Source organism: Thunnus albacares, chromosome 13 (assembly GCF_914725855.1).
Source record: "Thunnus albacares chromosome 13, fThuAlb1.1, whole genome shotgun sequence".
Classification (NCBI taxonomy): Eukaryota; Metazoa; Chordata; class Actinopteri; order Scombriformes; family Scombridae; genus Thunnus; species Thunnus albacares.
In genome coordinates this window covers 23,760,357-23,783,354 of record NC_058118.1, presented here as the reverse complement: position 1 = coordinate 23,783,354, position 22,998 = coordinate 23,760,357, and the positions used below count along the sequence as shown (strand labels likewise).

The window sequence follows — 22,998 nt, the reverse complement described above, 5'->3', positions numbered from 1 at the left end:
CATATGAGTTTAATCATTGTTAATGTGATGAAAACCTGCGTGAATCAGCTGCCTCCTCCTGCATTGTTTTATAAAACAGGTAACTGTTAAATGGAAGTTTAAGGACTGAAAAGTTGCTGGTTTAAGCACTTTCTCCTTCCTCATTATTACTACCATGGTGATCTTGAACAAGCCTCCAACAGATCAGATTGTGTTTGCACTGGATAGATTCCAGTTGTGAATGTGAGTGAAGCTCAAATGGTACTTTCCACTGTTCCATGTCTGCGTTTGAATCTGTTGAATGTCAAGTAAAGTATTCCTGGAAACTACCCTGCATTTAAGGCAAGGCAAGTTTTTTTATAGCACATTTCATACACAAAGAAATGCAAACTGTTTTACAGAATGCAAACGAATATAAGATTAAGAATAAGAACGATAACATTTCTAAAAAAGACTAAAAGAGGTGAGTAAATGAATAGTCAAGTCAAGTCTGTTTTATTTATACAGTCCAATATCACAAATCATAAATTTGTCTCAAGGGGCTTTTTACTACTCTGTACATCAATACAACATCCTCTATCTGTAGACCCTTGATATGATTAAGGAAAGACTCCATAAAAAAACAACTTTAAGGTCAAATTTAAGTTTAATTTCATGCTTTGTGGGGTTTTTTTAAAGTTGATACTGACACTTTTTTAAACAAAAATATCTTAAAATGTGATTGTTTCTAGGCAAAAAAACAACAACAAACAAACAAAAAAAACAACTAAATAATAGTCTTTTCCAACAGAATTTCATACCTGGCAGACGGGTATCAAACAACATTTAAATGTAGAATTAAGGGTGATAAAAAAAAAAAAGTACAGTAAAAAAAAACAATTTAACAGTGAAATGAAGGAATAAAATGCCAAATATAGTGATTTTTTTTTCTTTTTAAACATTTTTGGGGAGTATTTTGAGTGTAGTCCATAATTTCACAGCTGGATGGTGTTCTGTTGCAGGAATTTGGACTCATGATCTCAGTATTTGTAAAAATGCTGCTTTGAACTGATCTCAAGTGCAAAACACTGCAAAGTTTGACCCAAAGAGAGCACAGTGCTGCAGGGTTGTTGTTTTTTTACTTTTACGCTACTTATTAAGTGCAGACTTGCCTTTAATTTGAGTCAAATAAGCACTGTATTTCAAATCTACATACTTTAACTTGTAAATGCACTAGAAACCGCATTTCCAGTTGAGGTTTTGGAATTTACAAGCAGCCCTTGAACGCAGCATTTTTTTTTCCGCTTGCGCGTCTCGAAACAAAAACACGCGGAGCGCTCGGTCACATGTAGAGCGTCCACGAAGGAGAGGAAGGACGGAGGGAAGCGGCAGTTGGTCCCAACGTTACCGGTGTTCAGGCAGCAGAGACCCCCCCCTGAGGTTACCCGCTCCTGTCGCTCCCTCCCTCCCCCGCTCCGCTCCGCTCCGTGCGCTCCTCATATGGTTCTCCTCCGGCACATCTCCATCGCCCTGACCGCCGCCGTGGCTGCCCTGGGCTCAGCGCTCTTCATCGCCTTGAACTACTTCTACAAGAGGCGAATATGGTCACCACAAGCGGAATACTGCACGATCAAGGAGGTGAGAGCGAGTCTTCTCATTTAACCTCCATTTTTTTGTTTAATTTTATTCTATTTTATTTTTCATTCAACTTAAAGAGACTGTTATTAGTGACTGACTGAAGGAATGAATCCCTGCAGAATCCTGGTCATTGTAAAGATGATGATGATGATGATGAAGCTGTAACACTGCCGCTGATGTTTTACAGTGGTGATGATGAAGATGATTTCCATGATGATTATAATAATTTAAAAACATGCTGGTGGGAATGGGTGATGAAGAGGAGGATAATGATGAACTGACGTGTCAGTGTGATGATGGTGATGATGATGAACATGGAGATGAAGGCTTTGATTGTGATGATGATGATTTCTGGATTAATCCATTAATCGTTTGGTCTATAAATGTTAGAAAATATTGTTTTAGTTAGATGATTGTTTTAAGATCACATGAAAAGCAGCAAATCCTCACAGCTGAGAAGCTGGAACGAGGGAATATTTTGTGTTTGTGCTTGAAAATGACTCAAACAGCGCCCTCCTGTGGCTCCTGTTTGCAACTCGAGTCCGTATTTGTTGATTTGGAGCCAAAACCAAAAAATATGATCTACTAACAAGTATTGTGTGTGTATCCAAAGCCTGATATATCTTATTCCTCTGTGCCGTAGACCTCCGTTGTTCTTCATCAATCACATCAATGATCCACATCGCTGCTTCATCAAGAAGACAACGGCTACCGTAGCTTGTTTAGAAACGACTCCAAAGAGTAAAAACAGCGATAAGATTGACTTTGTATTATGAATATAATGAGAAATTTAGGTTGTGATATGTGGAACAACAAGCTAGTGAAGCTGTAAACAGAACTGTGTTCCTGCACATGCTCAGTGGCGTCTGCCTTACACAGAACTACTCTCCAGAGACTGAAAATCGCTGTTATTAGTCTTTGGAGCCGTTTCTAAACAAACTAATGTGACCAAACTCTTCAAGGATGAAGGAACATGTCACCCAGCGTGTGTTGACGTGTTTTTAATAGTTTTTGGACAACAATGAAGGTCTACAACACATTGGAATAAGATATATCAGGATTTAGATACACACACACACACAATACTTGTTAGTAAATCAGTTCATTGGTTCGGCTCCAAACCTGAGATTTGTTGACAATAAGAAAAATATAGAAAATCACCAGAATGATCCTTTAATTGTTTAGTCAATCACCAGAAAATGAATCAGCAACTATTCTGATAGTCAATTAATTAAGTCTTTTTTTTTAATCATTATCTTTTTGTCTCCGTTAATCAACTAATTTGTTTCAGCTCTAATTTCTGTTCGTGAAAAGAAAAAAAAAAAGATGAAAATAATTGCTGACGTGTGTTTCAGTTTCCCATCATGCAGCTGAGGTAACAGAACTGTTTCGTCACAGTATTGTCGTCTCGGTTTTCTGCAGGGAGACACAGAAGCAGCCGGTCGACTTAATGAATGATTCTCCAATGAAGCTGTACAGCTGCAGCCTGAATCTCTTAATAAAATCTATTTGCATGTCTCTAATCTTGTTTCCTCGATTCAATCAGCAGCAGCCTGTAACGGGCTTAGCCTGCTTTATCTGGCTCAGCCTGTCTTTAGAGGATAATGTTGTCAGTATCTGCCAGCAGCTCACTGCAGAGGGGATGTAAATGTTTTCATTCCCAGAGCCAAAGTGTATCTTAAACACACCGTCTTCTGCTTCAGAAAGCAAGGGGAGTTGATTACTGGCATGTTTTTTTGACCTGAAAGAGTTTGAGCAGGTGGGAGGGCTGCACACGCTCATTTTACACAGCGACACACAATTAACGGAAACAGCAGATGAAGATTCAGCTGCTGGATAAATTGGACGAGCAGCCGCAGGATGAGCCTTCAGTGTCTGCGATCCATTTAGATGTTTGTTGTCATTTTATTCTCTCTGCAGCTAAACGCACAAATGTAAACAATATGGTATCACATCGGTACAGTAGAGTGGAGTTTTAAAGGTATAATCCTTAAGATTTCCATTGTTTCAAACCACATTCTTGGTACTATTTATTGCTATTATATATGTTTTATTTCAGCTTTGGATTCTGTTATTACCTCTTTATAAAGTAGTTTGTCTTTCTCACGCAGGATTCGAACTGCAGACCTGCGCACGAGAGAGCAAGAGATTGACAGAAAACAACGCATGCATGTATTCGAAAACTAGTTTGTACAACGTTTTGTCTGAGCTCGTCTGAAATGTTTATAGCTTTTCGGGTCGGCCGCGCATGAAGGTGGCTTGAAAAAGCTGCTGCTCATTAAGTGAACTGAGCATTTTTACTGAGTGGAAACAGTACGCTTGGCTCCAGTGGAAAAGTTGGTTTATCGATAGAAACAACAAAGTGCAATCGAAACTTAAAGAAAGTGTGTTTTAAAACAACAGTCAGGTGTCCATATGAACACATATCTGCAACATTTACAGTCTTTTTAGCATCAAATTCCCTCTTCGTGTTTCCTTGGACAGTGTTTCCCTGTTAGTATAGTAACAAAAAGAGGGACTTAGGCACTAAAAAGACTGTAACGTTGAAAGATATCTACTTGATTTGACTCATTTGGACGGCTGACGCTTCATATTAGCTTCAGATAAACTTTTAAATACATTTTTGCATTTTTCCGTCCTTTAAATGTCAATCAAGCTTCCACTGAAGAGATGAAAACATCGGAAAAGTTTCAGGAGCACTAAAACCACCAATCAGTTACTACAATTACTGTGTCGCTCTTGCTACTTAAAGAGTAACTACTCACAGGCTAATAGTCCTGCTTGCAACGAGGGGTGACAGCTTGCTTTTTCCACATCATGTGCAGCTGTGATGGTGGTTGGCACCTTTTAAACACATAAAGGCCAGAGCAGCTTTGTTTTTTCCTTCTTCTAAAATCTAGTGTGGATGCAACAAATTGAAGGTTGTTATCTAGAGGTTGTTAAAAGTTATTCTGGGAAATGTAAGATGTCAGTAGACGAGATAGAGAGTGGGCACACCAGCAAAAAGAAATTACAACATTTAATCACAGGGAGGATGTCTTGGAACGTTGAACACGAGGAATTGATGATATGTGACAGTATTATAGGATCTCAGTTTCCTTCACTTCTCACTCCTCTGTGAAAGACAGCTTCACGTTCGCTATTCGGCTCTGCAGACAAGCTGGCTTTAGTGCTTCGGTGTGATAAAACATCACCAGTGTTGCCAAGTGTTCTGCTTTGCTGGAGTGTCCTTGAGCAAGACGTTAAATCGCTGTCAGATCCAGCAGTGCAGATCTGCAGTTGAGCCGGGATTCTTTTTTTTTTTCCTTCCTGCGGAAGAGAAAAATATTGAGAATCAATGCAGAATCATTGCCTTTTTATGAGAAATGTCTGAAGCGGCAGAACTGAGTTTAAAGTCTAAAACAAAAATTCTGTGAGCTGACAAAGAGAGCAGGAGATAAATGACCAGTGCACTGATGTGAAAAGATCCATTTCTCAACCAGACAAAAAAAAAAAAATCAGTGTTGAGTGTTTTGTGAGGTCAAAAACAGATTTTACGTAAATGTCTCCTGTGTAATCTTGGAGCCGGGTAAGAATTGATCACCTTGCACAAAGTCCAAACTGATAATGCTGCAAAAAAAAAAACAGAAAGTGTGAAAGCAGAACAAGCTCTGCAGCCTCAGAGCTACAGCGAGGCTTCAGCTCTGTCAGGGTTTGAGGTTTGGCTCCCAGCGGGCTGCATAAGCCAGAAATACATGGAGTCAAGCTACTGAAGTGTCAAAGCAGCCGTGTTTATCAGCTGCTGTTTACTCAGCAACACCAGCCAGAAACAACATGTCAGAAGAAATGAAATTCATCATCAAAATATGTTAAATTCATCATCTGACCTTATTCTGAAACAATTACAGGATGGTTGTGGTGTCGTTTTATGCATCAAGTATTACAATTAGAAATTAAAATCTCGTCTTAGAGCTTTGATGATCCATCAACAAAGCGAAGTAAAGCTTGATATTTTCGATAAAGTTCGCAGCTCTAAAAGGGCCGATATGACTTGCTAATTAACCCCCACAGATTCGCAGCAGCACGTCTGCAAGCTGCATGAATAAAGACTGACCTTGTGTGACTTTTAAAAAGGAGATGACTGACGTGTGCAGGATCTCGGAGGGATTATGGCGTCCCGGTGTCTCTCAGGCGCAGAGAGACTGCTGGGGTTTGAAGGCGGCTGCTAACCTTTTCTGAGTGTCAGCCACTCCTCGTTCTACTGATACAGGCGGCTCAGTGCGTTTTATCAGATCTGACCTGAAGATGCAGTAATAAAGAGCAGGTCTGTGATATCTTTTATTAAAGTATAATATCATGGCTAGTACCTTTAGAGGTTTGTCGACGCTGATTCATATTTCTGAACATTATGACATGTCTTTTGCACAGCCAGGGTCAAATTCCCAACTGTTTAATGTATTTATTTGGATACATAATCTGCAGATGTGCCATCCATGAAGTTCAATCCAAAAAAATGACAAGAAAAAGCAATCAAAATTATTTATAAAGCACATTTCAACAGTGGAAGTAATTCAAAGGGCTTCACATAAAAAGATAAAGATTAATACACTAATAAAATACAGCACAGAATTCATGAAGAAGAATAAAAACAAGCTAAAAACTTGGTTATTGAATTATTAAATTTAAAAAAAGCAATTAAAAAGTAATGATTTTTAATTAAAAGCTGAGTTTTTTTTCAAAGGACACCACTGAAGTTGCCTGTTTAGTGTCTGCTGTGGGCTGCTCTACAGTTTACGGTCATAGATGGAAAAAGCTGTATCTCTAATATTTTCTAAGTCCAGTGTTGAGAGAGCAGCTGGGTATTTGAGGTCCTAAGAGCTCGTTTGGGAATATATGGATTCAAAAGTTTGGTTAAATATGCTGGGCCTAAGCCATTTAAAGCTTTGTAAACCAAAATAAGGACCTTGAAATCAACTGTAAAAGCGACTGGGAGCCGGTTTAATGAAACCAATTTTTCAGGAAAACATCTTTCACTGTTCATATGGACCCGTGACTGTTGTTTTAAGGCAGACTTCACATATCAAATCCCCCGTGCACAAAACCAACTCCATAAAGAAATGGTTTTCCGAGTTACGTGTGGAAAGATTTGACAGTCCTGCACAGAGCCTTGACCTCAACCCCATCTAACACCTTCGGGATGAACTGGAACGCCGACTTTTAGCCAAATTCATGACCCAACATGCTGTAGTCAGCAGGTTTCACAAAAACTGGTGAAAAATCTGAAACCAGAAGAGTGGAGGATGTTAATAGTTTATGATGACTCATACTTTTGGCCACAGTTGGACATAAAAGATGGCTGTGTTTAAAAACATGGCCGATACGGGGTGTGTTACATCTCCTGAAGTCGTGTGTTGATTTCAACATATACGGTATACTTTGTACTCTGCACTCTGGACTTGGAAAATTTTACAAGATAAGGAATGTAATCGTTTCTAATAGTCATGTCTCCCAAGTCCTGTTTTGTTGATGTGTGCTTTTGTGTAACTATGTATTTTACAGCCGGGTCTCCCTTATAAAAGAGATAAAAAAGGGACTTAGTGGTTAAATGAAGGTTAAATTAAAAGAATGTGCCAATACTATTGTGTGTGTTTAGATCCAGCTGTGGTTGGATGTGCCTAATGTGTGTCAGCATTAACTCTGTTAATTATATTTGTAAACCCATACACTGGCTCTTCTTCAAACTGAGCAAATAACCTCATTCAGTGTTGAATAAATTACATGTGTTTAATTTGTGAACATGCACATTTCTGGAGTCTGAACATCTCTGTGCTCTGCCCCCAAGGAGGAGGAGGATCGTGGGAAACGTCAGGTCCTTGTCCTCGGTCTGGACGGGGCCGGGAAGAGCAGCATGCTGCAGGGTTTGACCCCCGGAGAGCCGGCGGCTAAGAGAGGCCGCTGCCGCCCCACCCGCGGCTTCAACTTCATGAGTCTCAACGCCCCCGCCTGTCAGCTCGACTTCCTGGAGAGTAAGAATCCTTTTATCCCTTGAAATCAAACACCACAGACTCAGTGTGCAGTCTAGAAGGCCTTTATGCTTTATCAATTGCCATGAAATGGAGAATTGGAAAGAACTCTGTTCAGTTCAGTTCAGCTCATTTGTGTCATTAAACTTACATGGTACTAAATAACTCCGCTCAGACGCCTGATTCTCTCAAAGATATTGACAGATTGAAGAGCAGGTTGTGGGAAGTGAGTCAGTAACTGAAAAAAGCCTGAAAATTTGGCATTTTATTGTGTTAAAGGACAAGTTCACAATGTTTCAAATGTGTCTTAAACCAGCAGTCAGGTGTCCATATGAACAGTGAAAGAAGTTTTTCTCGCTGTAATTATTCCTCCTGTTCATACTGGATATTAAAAGATCCTTCAAATGTGCTTTCAATGTAAGTGATGGAGGCCAAAATCCACATTGTGTCCACACAGTCATTTAACAGTTGATGTGAAGCTTATATGAGGCTTCAGCAGTCTGGTTAGTTAGTCGTATCAAGTGGATGCCTGTCTGCCACATTTACAAGCTTTAACCAGCAAATGTTGGGTATTCCAAAACTAGTTTGTACAGCGTTTTGTCTGACCTTGTCTGAAATGTTTATAGCTTTTTGGGTCGGTCACGCATGAAGGTGGCTTGAAAAAGCTGCTGTCATTAAGTGCGTTTCCATTCAACAGAGCATTTTCAATTTGCACATAAAAAAACTGAGTGGAAGAAGTATGCCTGGCTTCGGTGCAATCGAAACAGTCTTAATGGAAGTGTGTTTTAAAACAACAGTCAGGTGTTCATATGAACACATATCTGCCACATTTACAGTATTTTTAGCATCAAATTCCCTCTTTGTGTTTCCCTGTTGAGCTGCAGGTGGAAGTATAGTAACAAAAAGAGGAACTTTGGCACTAAAAAGACTGTAACGTTGAAAGATATCTACGTGATTTGACTCATTTGGAAGCTGAAACTTCATATTAGCTTCAGAAAAAGTAGTTAGCATGCTAATGTTAGCTTTATAGCCCACTTAGTTATGTTAACATGCTAGCATTTAGAATGCTAGCAATTGTTTATTTGTGTACAGTGTTCACATACAAACATTTAACACATAACATCAGTCTTAACATGCATACAGTTTCCATGGAAATATGATGCTAACATTTAGCTTGCATGCTAATATGTTAATAAACTAAGGATAGCATGTTAGCATTATATCATGTATAGACTGAGTTTAGCACTGCGTAATTTTGGCAAAAAGTTGAACTTTGGTCAACTTTTGCTGCAATGCAACGTAATCTGGTAACACACTGGGTTGACCAATCAAATATGTGCTATTTGTACGTTATGTACATTACTTTATATTGTTTACAGGTAAAGGCATCAATATGCTACAACTGAACTGCACCCTTCTCTATGACGGCAGGATTTTCAGTCCACCTTCAAATGTAGCATTTCTGAACTTATATAAACACTTTTGGCTTCAGATGTTCAGATAACACTTCATAAAAAGTAGTTCCTTTCCAGCATACTCCGGCCTTACCTCAATCTGTTTTTGACCTGAATGGCTGGTTTGGGGCAAACCTGTCCGCATTGCATGATTTGACACCAGTAGGAGTGGTAGTTATATAGAACAGTCTGTCTATAGCTCATAGCCCAGCTGTTATTCAGGACTTGATCCAGATTTCAGTTGTTCTTCTTCTATCTCTTCTTTGAAAACCTGCTGCAACACATCACTTCAACACAGAGGCAATCTCTGGCATTTGCAATATTGTCCATATTTCAGTGATTGAGGAAAACGTCCAGAAATTTCAGTTCAGTATAAAAGTGTCATGGAAGTTGACACTTGAAGCTTTTGCATAGAACCTTAAAAACTTTCACTGTGACTTTGTTGTCATATATATGAAATTTCACTCATAGAGGAGCATAGAGGAGATCTAACCGACGGGTCCAGTTAGACCGCGTTGTATTTACAGAGAAACTCATAAACGGGCAAATTAGCGCTCCACTGAAAGCCACAAAACTGCACAAAATATAACATAAATGACTTCGCTTTTCATTGAACCAGTCTGAGTGTGAGACGCTCAGCTGCAGTCGGCCTCAGGATGAGTTTCTGTGGATGTATTCGGAGTGTGTCTCACTCAGCGGTTGATTTATTCATGATCTGAACACAGAGATCGGCGGTGCCAAGAATCCCTTTTTCATCTTTGAAAGTAAGAGGAACACATGTCACCGCCCACTCAGTCAGAGCTCTTTGCAATAAATGTTCGGGTCTTTGTCTCGGTGACATTGATGCAGAGGCATGTTGACAGCTCAGTGCACACTTACACATATCAGAAGCTGTACAGTGCACAGGGGCCAACAAGTTCTCTTTGTGAAGTCCACTGGGAAAATCCAGCTAAAAGTCTTTAAACTCTAAATGAAGTGATGCAGCTCAGATCTGTTAGAGAAGTAAGTTTTGAGTAGCTGAGACTTGGGTTTGCGCTAAAGAGAAGTGCAACTCCGTATCAGAGGTAGGTTATTATATACAAACTGTGTGTGTGTTTGGGGCTCATATTCTCAGCTTCCCTCTCAAAGTCTGACTGAAATGAAATTGCCTGTATTGTCTGCTATAGCAACATATCTGCTCTGCAAATCACTTGTCCTTGTTCTGAGAAATTTATATTTACATTACGTTATCTGCTAATGTAAGCTATTTTGATACAGCAAATCAAATCTTGCATAAAACGTAACGTGTTGTCCTATCATCAGCAGAGCAGACGGTCACACTGAGCCTGATCGCATCCTGCTACACAACACAAGAGCTACAGACTCTAAACAACAACCCACATTAGCTTTCCTGCTAAAGTCTCCTTCTTATCTAACTAACAAACATGAACACACATCTTGTCCTGCAGCTTAACTTGTTGAATGAGCCACCAAACAAACATTCACCGGGGTAAAGTGCACGGCTAACGTCTGTTAGCAGCTAGACAGCCAATTAGCTGCTTAGCTGCAGCACATTTAACAGCATATGAACATACCTGCAGATGTCACTTCGGACGCATTAGATACTGGTTTGGTTCTTACTCTTCAATCCCACTGCTAACAACACATGACTTGTCCATGACTTGTAGCTACAGCAGTTTTTTTTACACCGACACTCAGGCAGTCTGCCCCAAAGACCTTTTCTCTTCACTTTAATGATACAATACAATTAATAATATATTTAAAAACATGTCAACATTACTTTTGACTACAAAGAGGGATGATTAAATGTGATTTCAGTTGGAATTTAAGGTCGTATTGAGACCAACATTTTATAAGCCTTCGTTCATAACTACTTCACTTAAGATTTCCCTCATGTTCGCACTAATGTTGGCAGAACTGGTTTCAGCTACTCTGCACCTTTCAAATTGAATGAACTGCAAACTGCCCTCAAACTACAGTCTTTCATTCCTCTTGGAGATTTTAAAGCTTTATTATCTGATGTTTTTTATGACTCTCATAACGGCTTTTATTAATTCTTTGTTGATTGTGGCTGTCTGGCTGTAGTTGTGTTGTTTCTGTTTGCTGATTGTGTGCTTGTCTTATGAATGGTTCTTATTCTCAGGCCTATTTTGAAAAAGAGATCTTAATCTCGGTGCAACTACCTGATTAAATAAAGATTTAAAAAAAAAAGATTAGCTGTTCAGCTGCAGCACATTAAAGGGAAACTTTGGTGATTTCAACCTGGATTTCCCATCTTTTTGTGTCTAAGTGACTAATGGGGACAACAATTTTTGAAACTGGTCCAGTATTGAGCGAGAGCCAAGTCTCTCTTCAGGAGAAGTCTCATTCTGAAATATTGTGAGAGTTGAGTTGTTGTTGAAATCAGCAAAATATTCAGCCATGACAGAGTAGGAGGGAGGCGTGCTGGGAGTGTTGTTGGAGTACAGAAAGTGTAAATTAGTGTTATCTAAAAAATTTAGATAAGTCATGGCTAAATATTTAGCTGATTTTGACAACAACTTGGCTCTAACTAATGGGGACAACAGACAGTTGTACCCAGTAGTCACTTAGAGACAAAAAAATGGGAAAATAGGGTCCAGGTTGAAAAATAAGTTTCCCTTTAAACAGCATGTAAACATACCTGTAATTTTCACTTCAGACCTGTTAGATGCTAGTTTGGTCATTGCTCTTCAAAATCCCTGTTAGTGAGACACTGTTTGTCCATGACCAGAGAACTGAGGGGCTGCAATAAGTTTTTAACTGTAAATCAGGCAAAGATATTCCAGTACAGCCCGAGAATATAAATATAGACCTAGAAATGTGCAGAATATGTCCCCTTTTAATATGCAGGGAAATCAGGGGTGTAGTTTTTCAATTTCTATACATATCCACATCATTCACATCCATATGACCCACTGTCTGCTGTATGCATAAATGTAGGCGTGTATTTAATAAAGTGGCCCGAAGAGCAGCTGCATGAGCGCCCTGCTGACTATAGAACACAAGCTGCTCACACCGCTGAGTGTCAGGTCCATGCTCTGTACCACCAGGTAAACAGGTATTTATTGCTGCCACATCACATCAGCTAAAGATGCATCACTACCCAGTTTCCTAGCAACATTCTCCATTAAGTCCACCACTAATGAATTCTTGGTGCGCTGTGCTCTGCTGAAGTCTGAGGCGGTGGGGACCTGAAGTCATGGCCGCCTCACTGAGAGCAGTGATTCATCTGGCTGCAGAGCGCTGTCCGTCATTGTAGCTGCAGGTCGGTTCTTCTGCACAGCAGGATGATGATGATGGGAAGTTAAAGCCTTCAATCACTTTGAAACTTTCTCATCCACTGAAGACAGTAACTGAATTTTCTTACAAATGTGTCCTATAACTGTCTTGCCTTTCTTTCTTTATGATGCCATTTTATATCATAATCAAGCAATTAGCATGGCCAGATTAAATGACCTAACAAAATGACCTAACAATGCAGGACTGGTTTTAGTTGATGTTGTATTTTGGTGGTGTAAATTTCTTAACAAAAGTAGGGTGTTAATGCAGCCTTGGCAATCAGTCACTCAACCAATCAACCATTAGTCCACAGAGCAGGATAACAAGCTTGAGATAACACCCACCAGCTCTCCTTCAAGTTGTAAACATGTCAAACAAATCAATGAATCATGCACTCAGAAATACAGTTATTCTCCCAAAAGGCCAAACTCAAACACATCTCAGTACTGAAACAAAGCCTCCAAAAACCAAGAGAAGATAAACATATAAAGAAAAGTTCTAAGAAGGCAATAAGAAACATATAAACAGAACCCATATAAAGAAAGAGGAGCTGTACAGTTTTATTTTGCTCACAGCCTTGCTGACGTATTGTCTGGAGGCAAGTAGATGGAAAAATGAATTAGACCAATTTCCTCCTGCAGAGAAACAGGGATATATAAATAATTGCTATGTGCGGTCTTAGTTTATTTCATCCCTCAGTGAAAACTACATTACTGATTTCATTTGGTCTGGAGCACATCTGAGATTAATCTGCAGCCAATTTGTTTAAAAGAGAAATGTCAACAGCTCATCTAATTCTCCTTATCGACCTGTCCACTTTATTTGAAAGCAAACGAGAAATGCCCTCGGGCAAGGCACTGAGTCAGGGCCGTGTTGCTGTTTTTCCTAACCTGCCCATGCATATATCAATTAAAGAACATTACATCAGATGCTGTTTATCCCTGAATGCACTGTTGTTTCTGTTAATTGTATAATAAAACTGATATTTTGGGTAAACAGACCCCTCAAGGAGTAAATAACATGTCACTCCTTTGTTGCTAAACTCTAATTATGGAAACTGCGGTGTCACAATGCACAGACTGTATCTCGACAACTACTTGATGGATTGCTATAAAATTTGGTACAACCATTCATGGTCCCCAGAGGATGAATCCTACTGACGTTGGTGATCCTCTGACTTGTCCTCTAGTGCCACCATCAGGTTGACATTTATGGTTCAGAGTGAAATATCTCAACAACTATCTGGTGGATTGCCATAAAATTTACAACAACTACTCAAGGTCCCTAGAGGATACACTCAAACTACTTTGGTGATCCTCTGACTTTTCCTCTACCACCACCAGCAGGTTAAGGTTTTCACTTCTACTGTGAAATGTCTCAACATCTACTTCATGTATTGGCACAAAATTTGGTTCACACATTCATGGTTTCTGGACAATGTATTCTAATGGCTTTGGTGATCTAACTCCTCCTTTAGTGCCACCGTGAGATTAACTTTTTAGTTCTTTATTGAAATATCTTGACAAATATTTGATTGATTGCTGTGAAATTTGGTTCACATACTCATGGTCCCCAGAGGATGAACTGTAATAACTTTGATCTCCTGACTTTTCATCTAGCGCCATTATCTGGTCAAAATTTAAGTTTGTCTAGAACCTGCCAAAGTCATGATGTTCCCATCAGTCTCAACTTTTGTGTTTACTACTAATTAGTAGTAGTTAAAATGTTAGCATGCCAACACACTGAACCAACACAGTGAACATGGTAAACATTATACCAGCTAAACATCACCATGCTAGCATTATCATTGTGACCATGTTAGCATGCTGATGTAAGCATTTAGCTCAAGAACAGCTTCACAGAGCCACTAGCATAATGGTTGTTTTAGCCTTGTTCTCCAAACAACACTAAATAGCATTAGGCCCATAGACTGTGAAAAAAATATTGGATGTAGCCACTGTGACGTCACCCATTGGTTTGTGGATTTGAGTATTGAAGCCTTGAGTTTGGAATTTTACTGTCGCCATCTTAGATTTTTGGAGCCAGAGGTGATGAGAAGTGGCCATACTTGGACAAGAGGGTGGAGCTTACCCTAACGCTAGCTGTTAGCTTGGATAGCATGGTGCATTTACAGTCTGTGGTTACCTGTGATAATGCTAATGCTCATTTTCGCCAGCGAAAAAAAGCCTTGAAACCATAAAAACAAAATGTATTTAACAGAAAAACTGAACATCTGACTCCTTAGAAGGTCTTTTAAATGCTGAACAAGACTTTTCTTGGCGACCAAAATATTACAATTAACTTTCATTGACTTCATGGAAAAAACACAACTGAAAAGGTTCACGACACAATGCAGGTAATTACAACAGCACCATTTTGGTGAAACTACAACCCAAACTTGAAGGTGGAGATTCCTTCTTGACCCTGGGAATGCAAATGTGATGACACATTGTTAATTTTTGACCATATCCCACACAAATGCAAACTAATCAATGTGTCAAGTGATTCACTAAATACAAGCAAAAAAAACCAAAACATGTAACCCATGCCTTTAGACATTAATTGGTGCAGGAAGTGAATGGAAATGTTATTAGATTGATGAACTCCAAACTGGACATATGTTTGTAGAAAACAAGATTTTTTTTTAAGTTGGGTAATATTTGCACAGTATTTGTGGAAAGGAAAATCCATTTGTGATCACCATATATCATTTTCAAATTGTCATATACATTTGTATATCTGTTTTTTAGTATGAAAGATGAAACACATTTGTCACCAGTATAAAGACTTTGGCATTAAACCTCAATGGACAGAACCAAAAAAAACAACTGTTTTTCCGATTCTGAAACCTAAAAGTCAAAAAGGAAAGATATTGTAATAAGTTTGTATTTTATGATTATGATGGTTTGTGATTTCTCTGCTGCAGTTGGCGGTGGGGAGGACCTGCGGCGGTACTGGTCCGAATACCTGAGAAGGACTCATGTTCTGGTGTACGTGGTGGACTCCTCTGACAGGAGCCGCCTCCCATTGGCTAAGACTGAACTGCACCGCCTCCTCAGGGTGGAGCCTCAGCTGCCTGTGGTCATCCTGGGAAACAAGCAGGTAAACCAGATGTCCTGGCTATCTCATACCAGTGTTTTTGTACAAATCAAGCATTTACATCACAGCTAACCATTATGAAAACTTTGCTGTTGTTGTGGTTCAGAGTGTTTTTTTAGATAGCCATTGATTTCCATTCATTTCCATACTTAAACAAGTGTTTCCTTGCCTGGAAGGGAGAAACAGGATTTATTCCTAAAAAAGAAACTTAATTTCAGTTTCAGCTCGAAAACAAGGTTTTCAATGCGTGATATGAATGACAAGTTCTAATCAATAACAATACCTAAAAGACATAAAAAATCTAAGACTGTAAAGGATGCTTTTAACACTTTACAGCAAAAATGTTAGGTACTAATACAGTAATTTAGTTAAGGAGATAAAACTAGTTCAATATTGGTGAAAATATAAAAGGAAACATTAAAGTTTCTTTTTATTTTAATTAAATACTCACTTAAAAGCCATCATACTCAGAAAATGAAAACCCTCAAAATAGTACACAGTGTTCCCGCTGTTCATTTATCCAGCATTAATGACCCGTCAGACTCCTGAAATAAACATTTCTACATTTCCTCCTCAGCTCATATTTCTTCACCCTGCACGGCACTTGTGGAATTATACATGACCCTTCAAGGGAAGCAGGAATATTTGTCACATCTACTGTCAGAGCGCTGCAGCTCTCATCCTCTCAGTACTGCGTGTTAACCACATTATTAGCAAGAAAAGGGAATCTGAGATAAAACTCATTGCACTCATTGTTAAAACATGCAAAACAGACAACACACTCTTCCTTCCCTACTTTGAGATTAATAATAGGACAAAAAATGTGAATAATTTATAAAAAAATGGGAATTAAAAAGTATAAAAAGAAATGAAAAAAAAAGACTTGAGCCTTTTTAAACCTCTTGCTTATGGATTTGAAAGTTGCTTCAGAAATCCAGATTTTCTTTTAGGGCACACTGGTAAGCTTTGAAATTTAACATTAAAATGTTAAAAACAAATACAGTATTTCTCATTAGGCATATGGTTTTAGTGATTTGCAGGTCAAAAGACATCTAGGTTAAAACCGCTACATTTGGTTGAATAATGAACATTTATTAGACGTCTACAAGATCTGCTTTACTCTGAACTGTAGTCAATGCCTTTAAAGACTGTTAGACATCTTAAAAATAGTCACTTCTCAAGCAAATTTTGCTTGTTTTTGTCTTATTTTTTAACTTACTGTACAGGCAAATGACAAAATTAGTGCTTCCTGGTTTGAATTAAACAACTTGTGCAGTTTTGACCAAACCTGCATGGATGTTCCCCATATAGCCACGCACTAAAAATCACTGGGTTAAAGTTTTATCCAGATTGGGTCAATATAGCACCAATACAAATTGAGTTAACCTCACCCAGTATCAAATCTGTTATTTTGACCCAGTATTACACACAACAAGCTTTAGGTAAAAACTGTCACAAATGTGTTGTTTCTTGCACAAAACGATGTGCATATGACATTCAAAAGATACACAAGTTATCAACAATCAATGACAAACTGTGACACGTAAGTTTAAAAAGAGTGGAGTACATTATAACAAGCTTTAGTTTAGTATAGTTAACGGCAAAATAAAAAATAACACTAAAACTTTGTCAAAACAACCCCTTGTCTTGAGTGGCTTTCTGGGTAACATTAATCCTGTATTGTGTCGGTGCTATATTGAGCCAAATTGGGTAAAATTTTAACCCAGTGCTTTTAGTGTGCGTATTTTGGCCATACTGTAATTTTCACCATAATGCACCAAAATATGGCTAAATACACACGTGGCAAAGGTCTCGACAGCTCGGTGCACTAGCTACAGACAGATGCTGCATATTTTTGCTGTATTTTGCCAAAGGAATAGGTTTAGATATTGATGTACTTTTACTTACCACAAGCACTCAAACGCACCCTCAGGTAGTTTTCAAAGCAGTATACTACCTATATTACCTTACTGTAAAATAATAATGCAACTTTGACACAAATAAAGGAAGACATACTGTTTATTGTGACGGATGACCAATCTCAAACAAGGTCAAAGTCTGTGGAAGTTACATTTTAGTATGCTGAAATGAATGGAAATCAGTGGTTGCCTGTATAAAAACATTCATCCAGCTAAAAATAAACTTTCTTTGGAAACTTGTTTGAACGGGTTGTCTCTAAGATGATCAAAGTGCATTCAAACTATTTTTTAAATCAAGCCTAAAGCCTAAACCTCTTGAAGTAAAAGAAATCATGTATTCAGTGGGAGGAGCTCCTTTTGACAGTGATACTGGCTTCACCCACCACTACTTTCTTCTCTGCCTCACCACTCGCTCTGTTTAAACAATACAAAGGAGCAGCAGAACCTGTGTGTTGGAAAAGATGTGGCGGTGCAAAGAAACGAGGCGGACAACTATAGACTGTAGGGTTGAATGGTTTGTGTAGGAGGGTGGCGTTTAATTCACCGTCTTCACATAGAAAAGTTTTGATCAAAACTGAGTTTTGTTATTATGTTAATAGTAATTTTACCCTTACTTGTTAAGTTTTGTGAGTTGTAATATGTTTGTTGGTAATGTTAACTTTGGATATCATACTGTGGATATCATTCCTTGATTAAGAACTACAAAACAACAACATCATTTTCTCTTTTGGAAAAAATGAAAAGGTACAATTAAGGTTCATATTGAAGGAACACTCAACTCTGTGTTTTGACTATCAAACAATCACCCTTCATAGGCCTGAAAGGACGCTCTGAAAGTCGTAGCTTGCTACTTAATGGAGGTCTTTAACTTGAACAGCTACAATGGATTCCAATGGTGAACAGCATTTTCCAAAATATAAGCTTCTGTTTGCCAGTGTAGTTAACTGTTTGCAGTTTTTCTTATCTTAATTAAGTGCAAATGCAAACAGGTAACTGTGCTAGCGACAAACTGACGCGGTGTATATCTTGGCCAAACAGTCTTTTTTTTTCGTATTTGCCAAAAGTTAGCTAAACACAGCCTCTGTTTTGCTATAATGCAACTGTTTGCTTCTGTTAATGCAAACCAGTGGCAAATGCAAATTGCGCTAGCAACAAACTAAAGCTTTGTGTAATATTTTGGCCAAATGCTCATATTTTTCAGATATATTTGACGAAACTTTGCTAAAGCTTGGTTAACTGTTTGCAGTTGCATATGTTAATCTCAGCAGAAAAAGTAAGTAGCTAACCGTGCTAATGCTAAACATCCATTTTTTTGCCATATTTGCCAAAACATAGCTAAACACAGCCTATGTTTGTTGCTAGCTAGTGTGGTTCTGTTTGTCACACATTTCTTATGTTAATCGAGTGCAAATACAAACAGCACAAACTGCGCTAATGACAAAATTTAATTGGCCAAACACTCATATTTTTGCCATATTTGCCAAAACTTAGTTAACACAGCCTCTGTTACCAACTGGTGTGATTTGACACACATTTTTTTATATTACTCTCTAGCGGAAAATGCAAACAGTTAACCATGCTAGCGACAAACTTAACCTGTGTCTTATTATATGTTGGCCAAACACTCATATTTTTGCCATATTTACCAACATACGGCTAAACACAGCCTCTGTTTGTTGCTAAATAATGTGGTTAACTGTTTGTGATATGTCGCACTATTTGCTATTGTTAATCTCCAGCAGCAGATGCGAACAGTTAACCATGCTAGAGACAAACTAGAGCTGTGCATAACTATATTTTGGCTAACCACTCATATTTTTGCCATATTTGCCAAAATCAGCTCTGTTGGTTGCTAGTTGTTACAATGAACTGTTTGCATTTGTCGCACACAAGCACATTTGCTTATGTTGACAAATGAAAACAACTAACTGTGCTAGCAACAAACTAAAGCTGTGTATATAACTATATTTTGGCCAATTAAACAATCATATTTTTGCCAAAACACGCCTAAACACGGCTTCTTTTGTTGATTATTGCTAGCTAGTGCGGTTAACCGCTAAAACTGTGTCAAACTATAATTTTGTCAAACACACCTGAACACAGCTTCTGTTTGTTGCTAGCTTGGCTAGCTTTGTTGTGTTCGCCGTGTAAGACTTAATGCACTAGCAACAAGCAGAAGTTTTGTATGAAGCCAGTTGTTTGCTTCTGATGTTCACAACCTAAACTAAGCTAATGTGATTGTGCGAGATAAAGGAGAACAGCTAACCATAGTAGCAACAAAGAGAAGCTGTGTATTTTTTCAATATTATGTCGAATATGAGAGTTTGGATAATACTAATCATACAGATGGACAGTGGAGAAGTTTTATTTTTCTGTAGGAGTGGTTTGAGAAGTTCTTACTGTCATTTTTATACAAAAACAACAGTGTTTTGAATGGAGGTCTTGAAGAAATGTTCCGTTAATCCTTTAATGTTAATTGGCTTATATTATAATTTCTTAATAAGAAGCAAATAGATATATATAGATAGAGTACTTTTATTAATCCCAAAGGGAAATAGTGTTATAGCAGCCACTTTACGTAAATCAAAACACAAAAATAATGAGGTGGGTAAAAGAAATCATATGCAATTTAAGCCTAAATTATACACAATAACTAAACAGACTTACTCAAATATAAAAATTAAATAGAATAACTAAAAATAGATTAGAGACTAGAGTTATAACCATAACTATAATATACTATTTGCTGAGTATACACTGTTCAGTTGTGTTAATATGCTATAGTACACTGTACTGTACACAATACTGGCACAGTGATGTTTTTTGGTTCTTGTCCTTGAAAAACAGTAATTTTTTGTTTATGATGTAGCAAAAACTGGGTATAACCTCTTCCATGTTCTTCACAGGATAAGCCCAATGCCGTGAGCGTGTCGGAGCTCCATGAAGCCTTGTCTCTGGGCTCTGTGATCGAGGACAGGAAGCTGTTCCTCTTGGCTGCCCAGCTAGGCTCGGATGGAGCCCTGAGGAACTCCTGCCGGGGCCTGGACACCTTCCAGGACCTCCTGCTCCAGCTCATCTGATCTCATCTCCCCCCACAGAGCTGCAGAGGAGGAGATGGAGGGACAGAAACAAAGTAACGGCTCGAAGATATCTTCCCCCTCCTTGTTTAAGCTCTGGCTCAAAGGAGGAGGAGGAGATGACGAAGGCTGCAGGAATTTCCATACCAAAAAAGAGTAGATTGAGAAGATGCCAGTACTTCCTGCTGCTCCTTCTCCTCATCTGCTTCTTAATCATTTTCAGACTACGTCATTTTAGAAAAAGCAAAATCCTCCTCCTCTTTCAGCTCATGTCACTTACACTTTTTATCCAAATTGTCTTACTCACTGAAGAGGAGGAGGTGAAGAGGGAGGAAGACGAGGACAGACGGTGGGACAAAAAGATGAGGGTTTGTTCACCTCCTGCCAGTGACTCAGATTTGGGACTAGTCTTAATGTCAACCTGTGACAGGTTTATTTAAGCACGTAGATTGCACTGTATATATATATGTATATATATATATATATATATAAAATGTGAAGTGTCAAGTATGTAGATGCACATACAGATTTTCGTCTGGTTTGCTGTAACTTGAAAACCTTTTTGTGTGTGATCAGAGAAATCAGCAGAGCAGAACAGGCAACATTCAGGGTTTGCCAGGTTGGAGCCCCCAGAGACTAAAGCTGCACCAGCTCTGTGAATTCATCAACCGGGTCTTAAGAAGATACTCGCCGACTTCTGCACAGAGGCTTTTCTGAGATCTAGGAGAATTTTGCAAGGGAATTTAAAAGGACCCCTTGACATTTTGAAAAGAAGTGTGATGTTTTTTTTCTCACGACTCTTGTCAGACTGTGGGGGGAAAGTTTCTACACTTTTCCATGACTTTCTTCACAGCAGCCTGAGAACATCTTAGGCATTTTCATTTGAAACTAGATTTTCTTTGGGTATTTTTTTTTTTTTTTTTAGCGAAACACTTAACAAACACAGCCATCTAGCACATATCACACTCAACTTTGCCTTTTCCAAACAGACAAATGAATGCGTTAAATGTACAGTTTCTTTTCCAGATGACAATTAAAACAGAACTTTGTACAGACACAATTAGGAGTCATACAAGGTCATAGGTCAAGGTGAAAGGCAGGTCAAAACCTTCTCTCAATCAGTAGCTAACGCTCATCTTTAGCACAGTTTTGCTTTATAATTACTGACCGTTAGCTTACCAGGATAACACTAACAAACAGGCTAAGCTTCCTGACTTTTTCCCCACCTCTCTGCAGCTTTGTGTCTTTTATCGACAACACATGACACACATTGAAACAGATCACTGGAGCAACAAGAGAGATAGATCAATTCCTTAACAAATTAAACTAATCAAACCTAACTTGAGTCCAGAGATTTATGCAACACAACAGCCCAACACCAACTCGAAAAATGTTATTTTGACTGCACCCTTCACATAGCAAAACTTTAGTCCAATATTTTTCTTTTTGTCAATAAATCCCAGAGAAAGGCCAGAATTAACGATGTGGTTGTCCCTGTCAATACTTCCCTACCCTGCCTGTGACTCTCAGTGCCAAGCCCATTGGTTCCTGCTGAGGACATAAATCTCTAAAAACAGCTCACAGATGTATAGATTCATTTTTTTTTAAAAGGTTCAGTAATTTCCTAAAACAGCTGTGGTAAAATGAAGGATATAGTGCATTCGTTGGGGATTATTTTCAGCGTGGGAAGAATACACATTTTGTGCTCTAGAGGGTATTTCAGGCAGTTTCCATCCAAATGCGGTGCAAATTTCAACTGCAATTCCAGAAAAATGCTAAAAGAAAATGCTAATATTAGGAGTTAATGTGTTGATATATACAGCTGGTGGTGCAGAAGAAAAGGGTGCAACAAGATGATGTAATTAAAAAGAGCAGCAGTCAATTCTCAATAGGCAAAAAACAACGTAAAAAAACATGATGGAAATATGAGATTCTGTTTGTTTCATGTATTAATTTGAGGAACGTTACAGTTTCCTCATCGCTCCACAAGGATCTGATGTTTTCGTCTCTTCGTTAGATGTTTAAAGTCAAGATCAAATGAAAAATGCCTTTTTAACCCTTTTAGATCACATCCCTGGTCATATTCTGCACCTATTTAACAATATATGCCAAAAAAAGAAAAACAAAATCCTTTTTTTTGTATTCTTATATCAAAATCCAATCATGTTTTCTTCCTGTAAAAGAAAATATGATGTGTGCTCACTCAGGCTTGAACCAACCATTAATATCATGACATTTACCCAACAATCAATCTTCAAACTTTTAGCGGCACGGAGCTTGATTATTAGATTTATTGTTACATGCCTACTTTTCACGTTCAAATCAAATTCCTCCCAATGTTACGTCCTGCCTGTCTATCCCGTGTCACTCGGAAATACATCACGATACGGAAGATAGATACTCTCGAATGCCATTTCCATTGCACTTTGTCTCATTTTGCTTTACACCAACTTTCAACTTCTCAGCCAAGCGTAAAAACATTGTTTTAATATTTTCACATTTTTTCAAATTTTCACTAAGGTTTTTTTTATGTGCAACTGAAAAAAATGTG

The 22,998-nt window shown here is 38.4% G+C and overlaps 1 protein-coding gene across 2 annotated transcripts; it reads left to right on the top strand.

The window, feature by feature from the left end:
* The first annotated feature begins 1,277 nt into the window (after positions 1 to 1,277).
* arl10 (ADP-ribosylation factor-like 10) lies at positions 1,278 to 22,551 on the top strand. 2 transcript variants are annotated; one of them, XR_006406939.1, is made up of 5 exons: positions 1,278 to 1,596; positions 7,418 to 7,601; positions 15,279 to 15,454; positions 20,277 to 20,503; positions 21,024 to 22,551. XR_006406939.1 is itself a non-coding variant. In XM_044371729.1 (4 exons), the coding sequence occupies exons 1-4, from the start codon at positions 1,459 to 1,461 to the stop codon at positions 20,448 to 20,450; spliced, it is 672 nt and encodes a 223-aa protein (XP_044227664.1). In that variant the 5' UTR covers positions 1,278 to 1,458; the 3' UTR covers positions 20,451 to 22,551. The 2 variants fall into 2 exon arrangements, 1 of the variants encoding a protein (XP_044227664.1); XM_044371729.1 differs by having other exon boundaries at positions 20,277 to 22,551.
* Positions 22,552 to 22,998: the final 447 nt, after the last annotated feature.

Coding starts and splice junctions, on each gene's coding strand:
- arl10 (XM_044371729.1), top strand. CDS start 1,459: ATGGTTCTCCTCCGGCACATCTCCATCGCCCTGACCGCCGCCGTGGCT. Junction 1,597..7,417: donor AATACTGCACGATCAAGGAG/GTGAGAGCGAGT, acceptor TCTGCCCCCAAG/GAGGAGGAGGATCGTGGGAA. Junction 7,602..15,278: donor TCAGCTCGACTTCCTGGAGA/GTAAGAATCCTT, acceptor TCTCTGCTGCAG/TTGGCGGTGGGGAGGACCTG.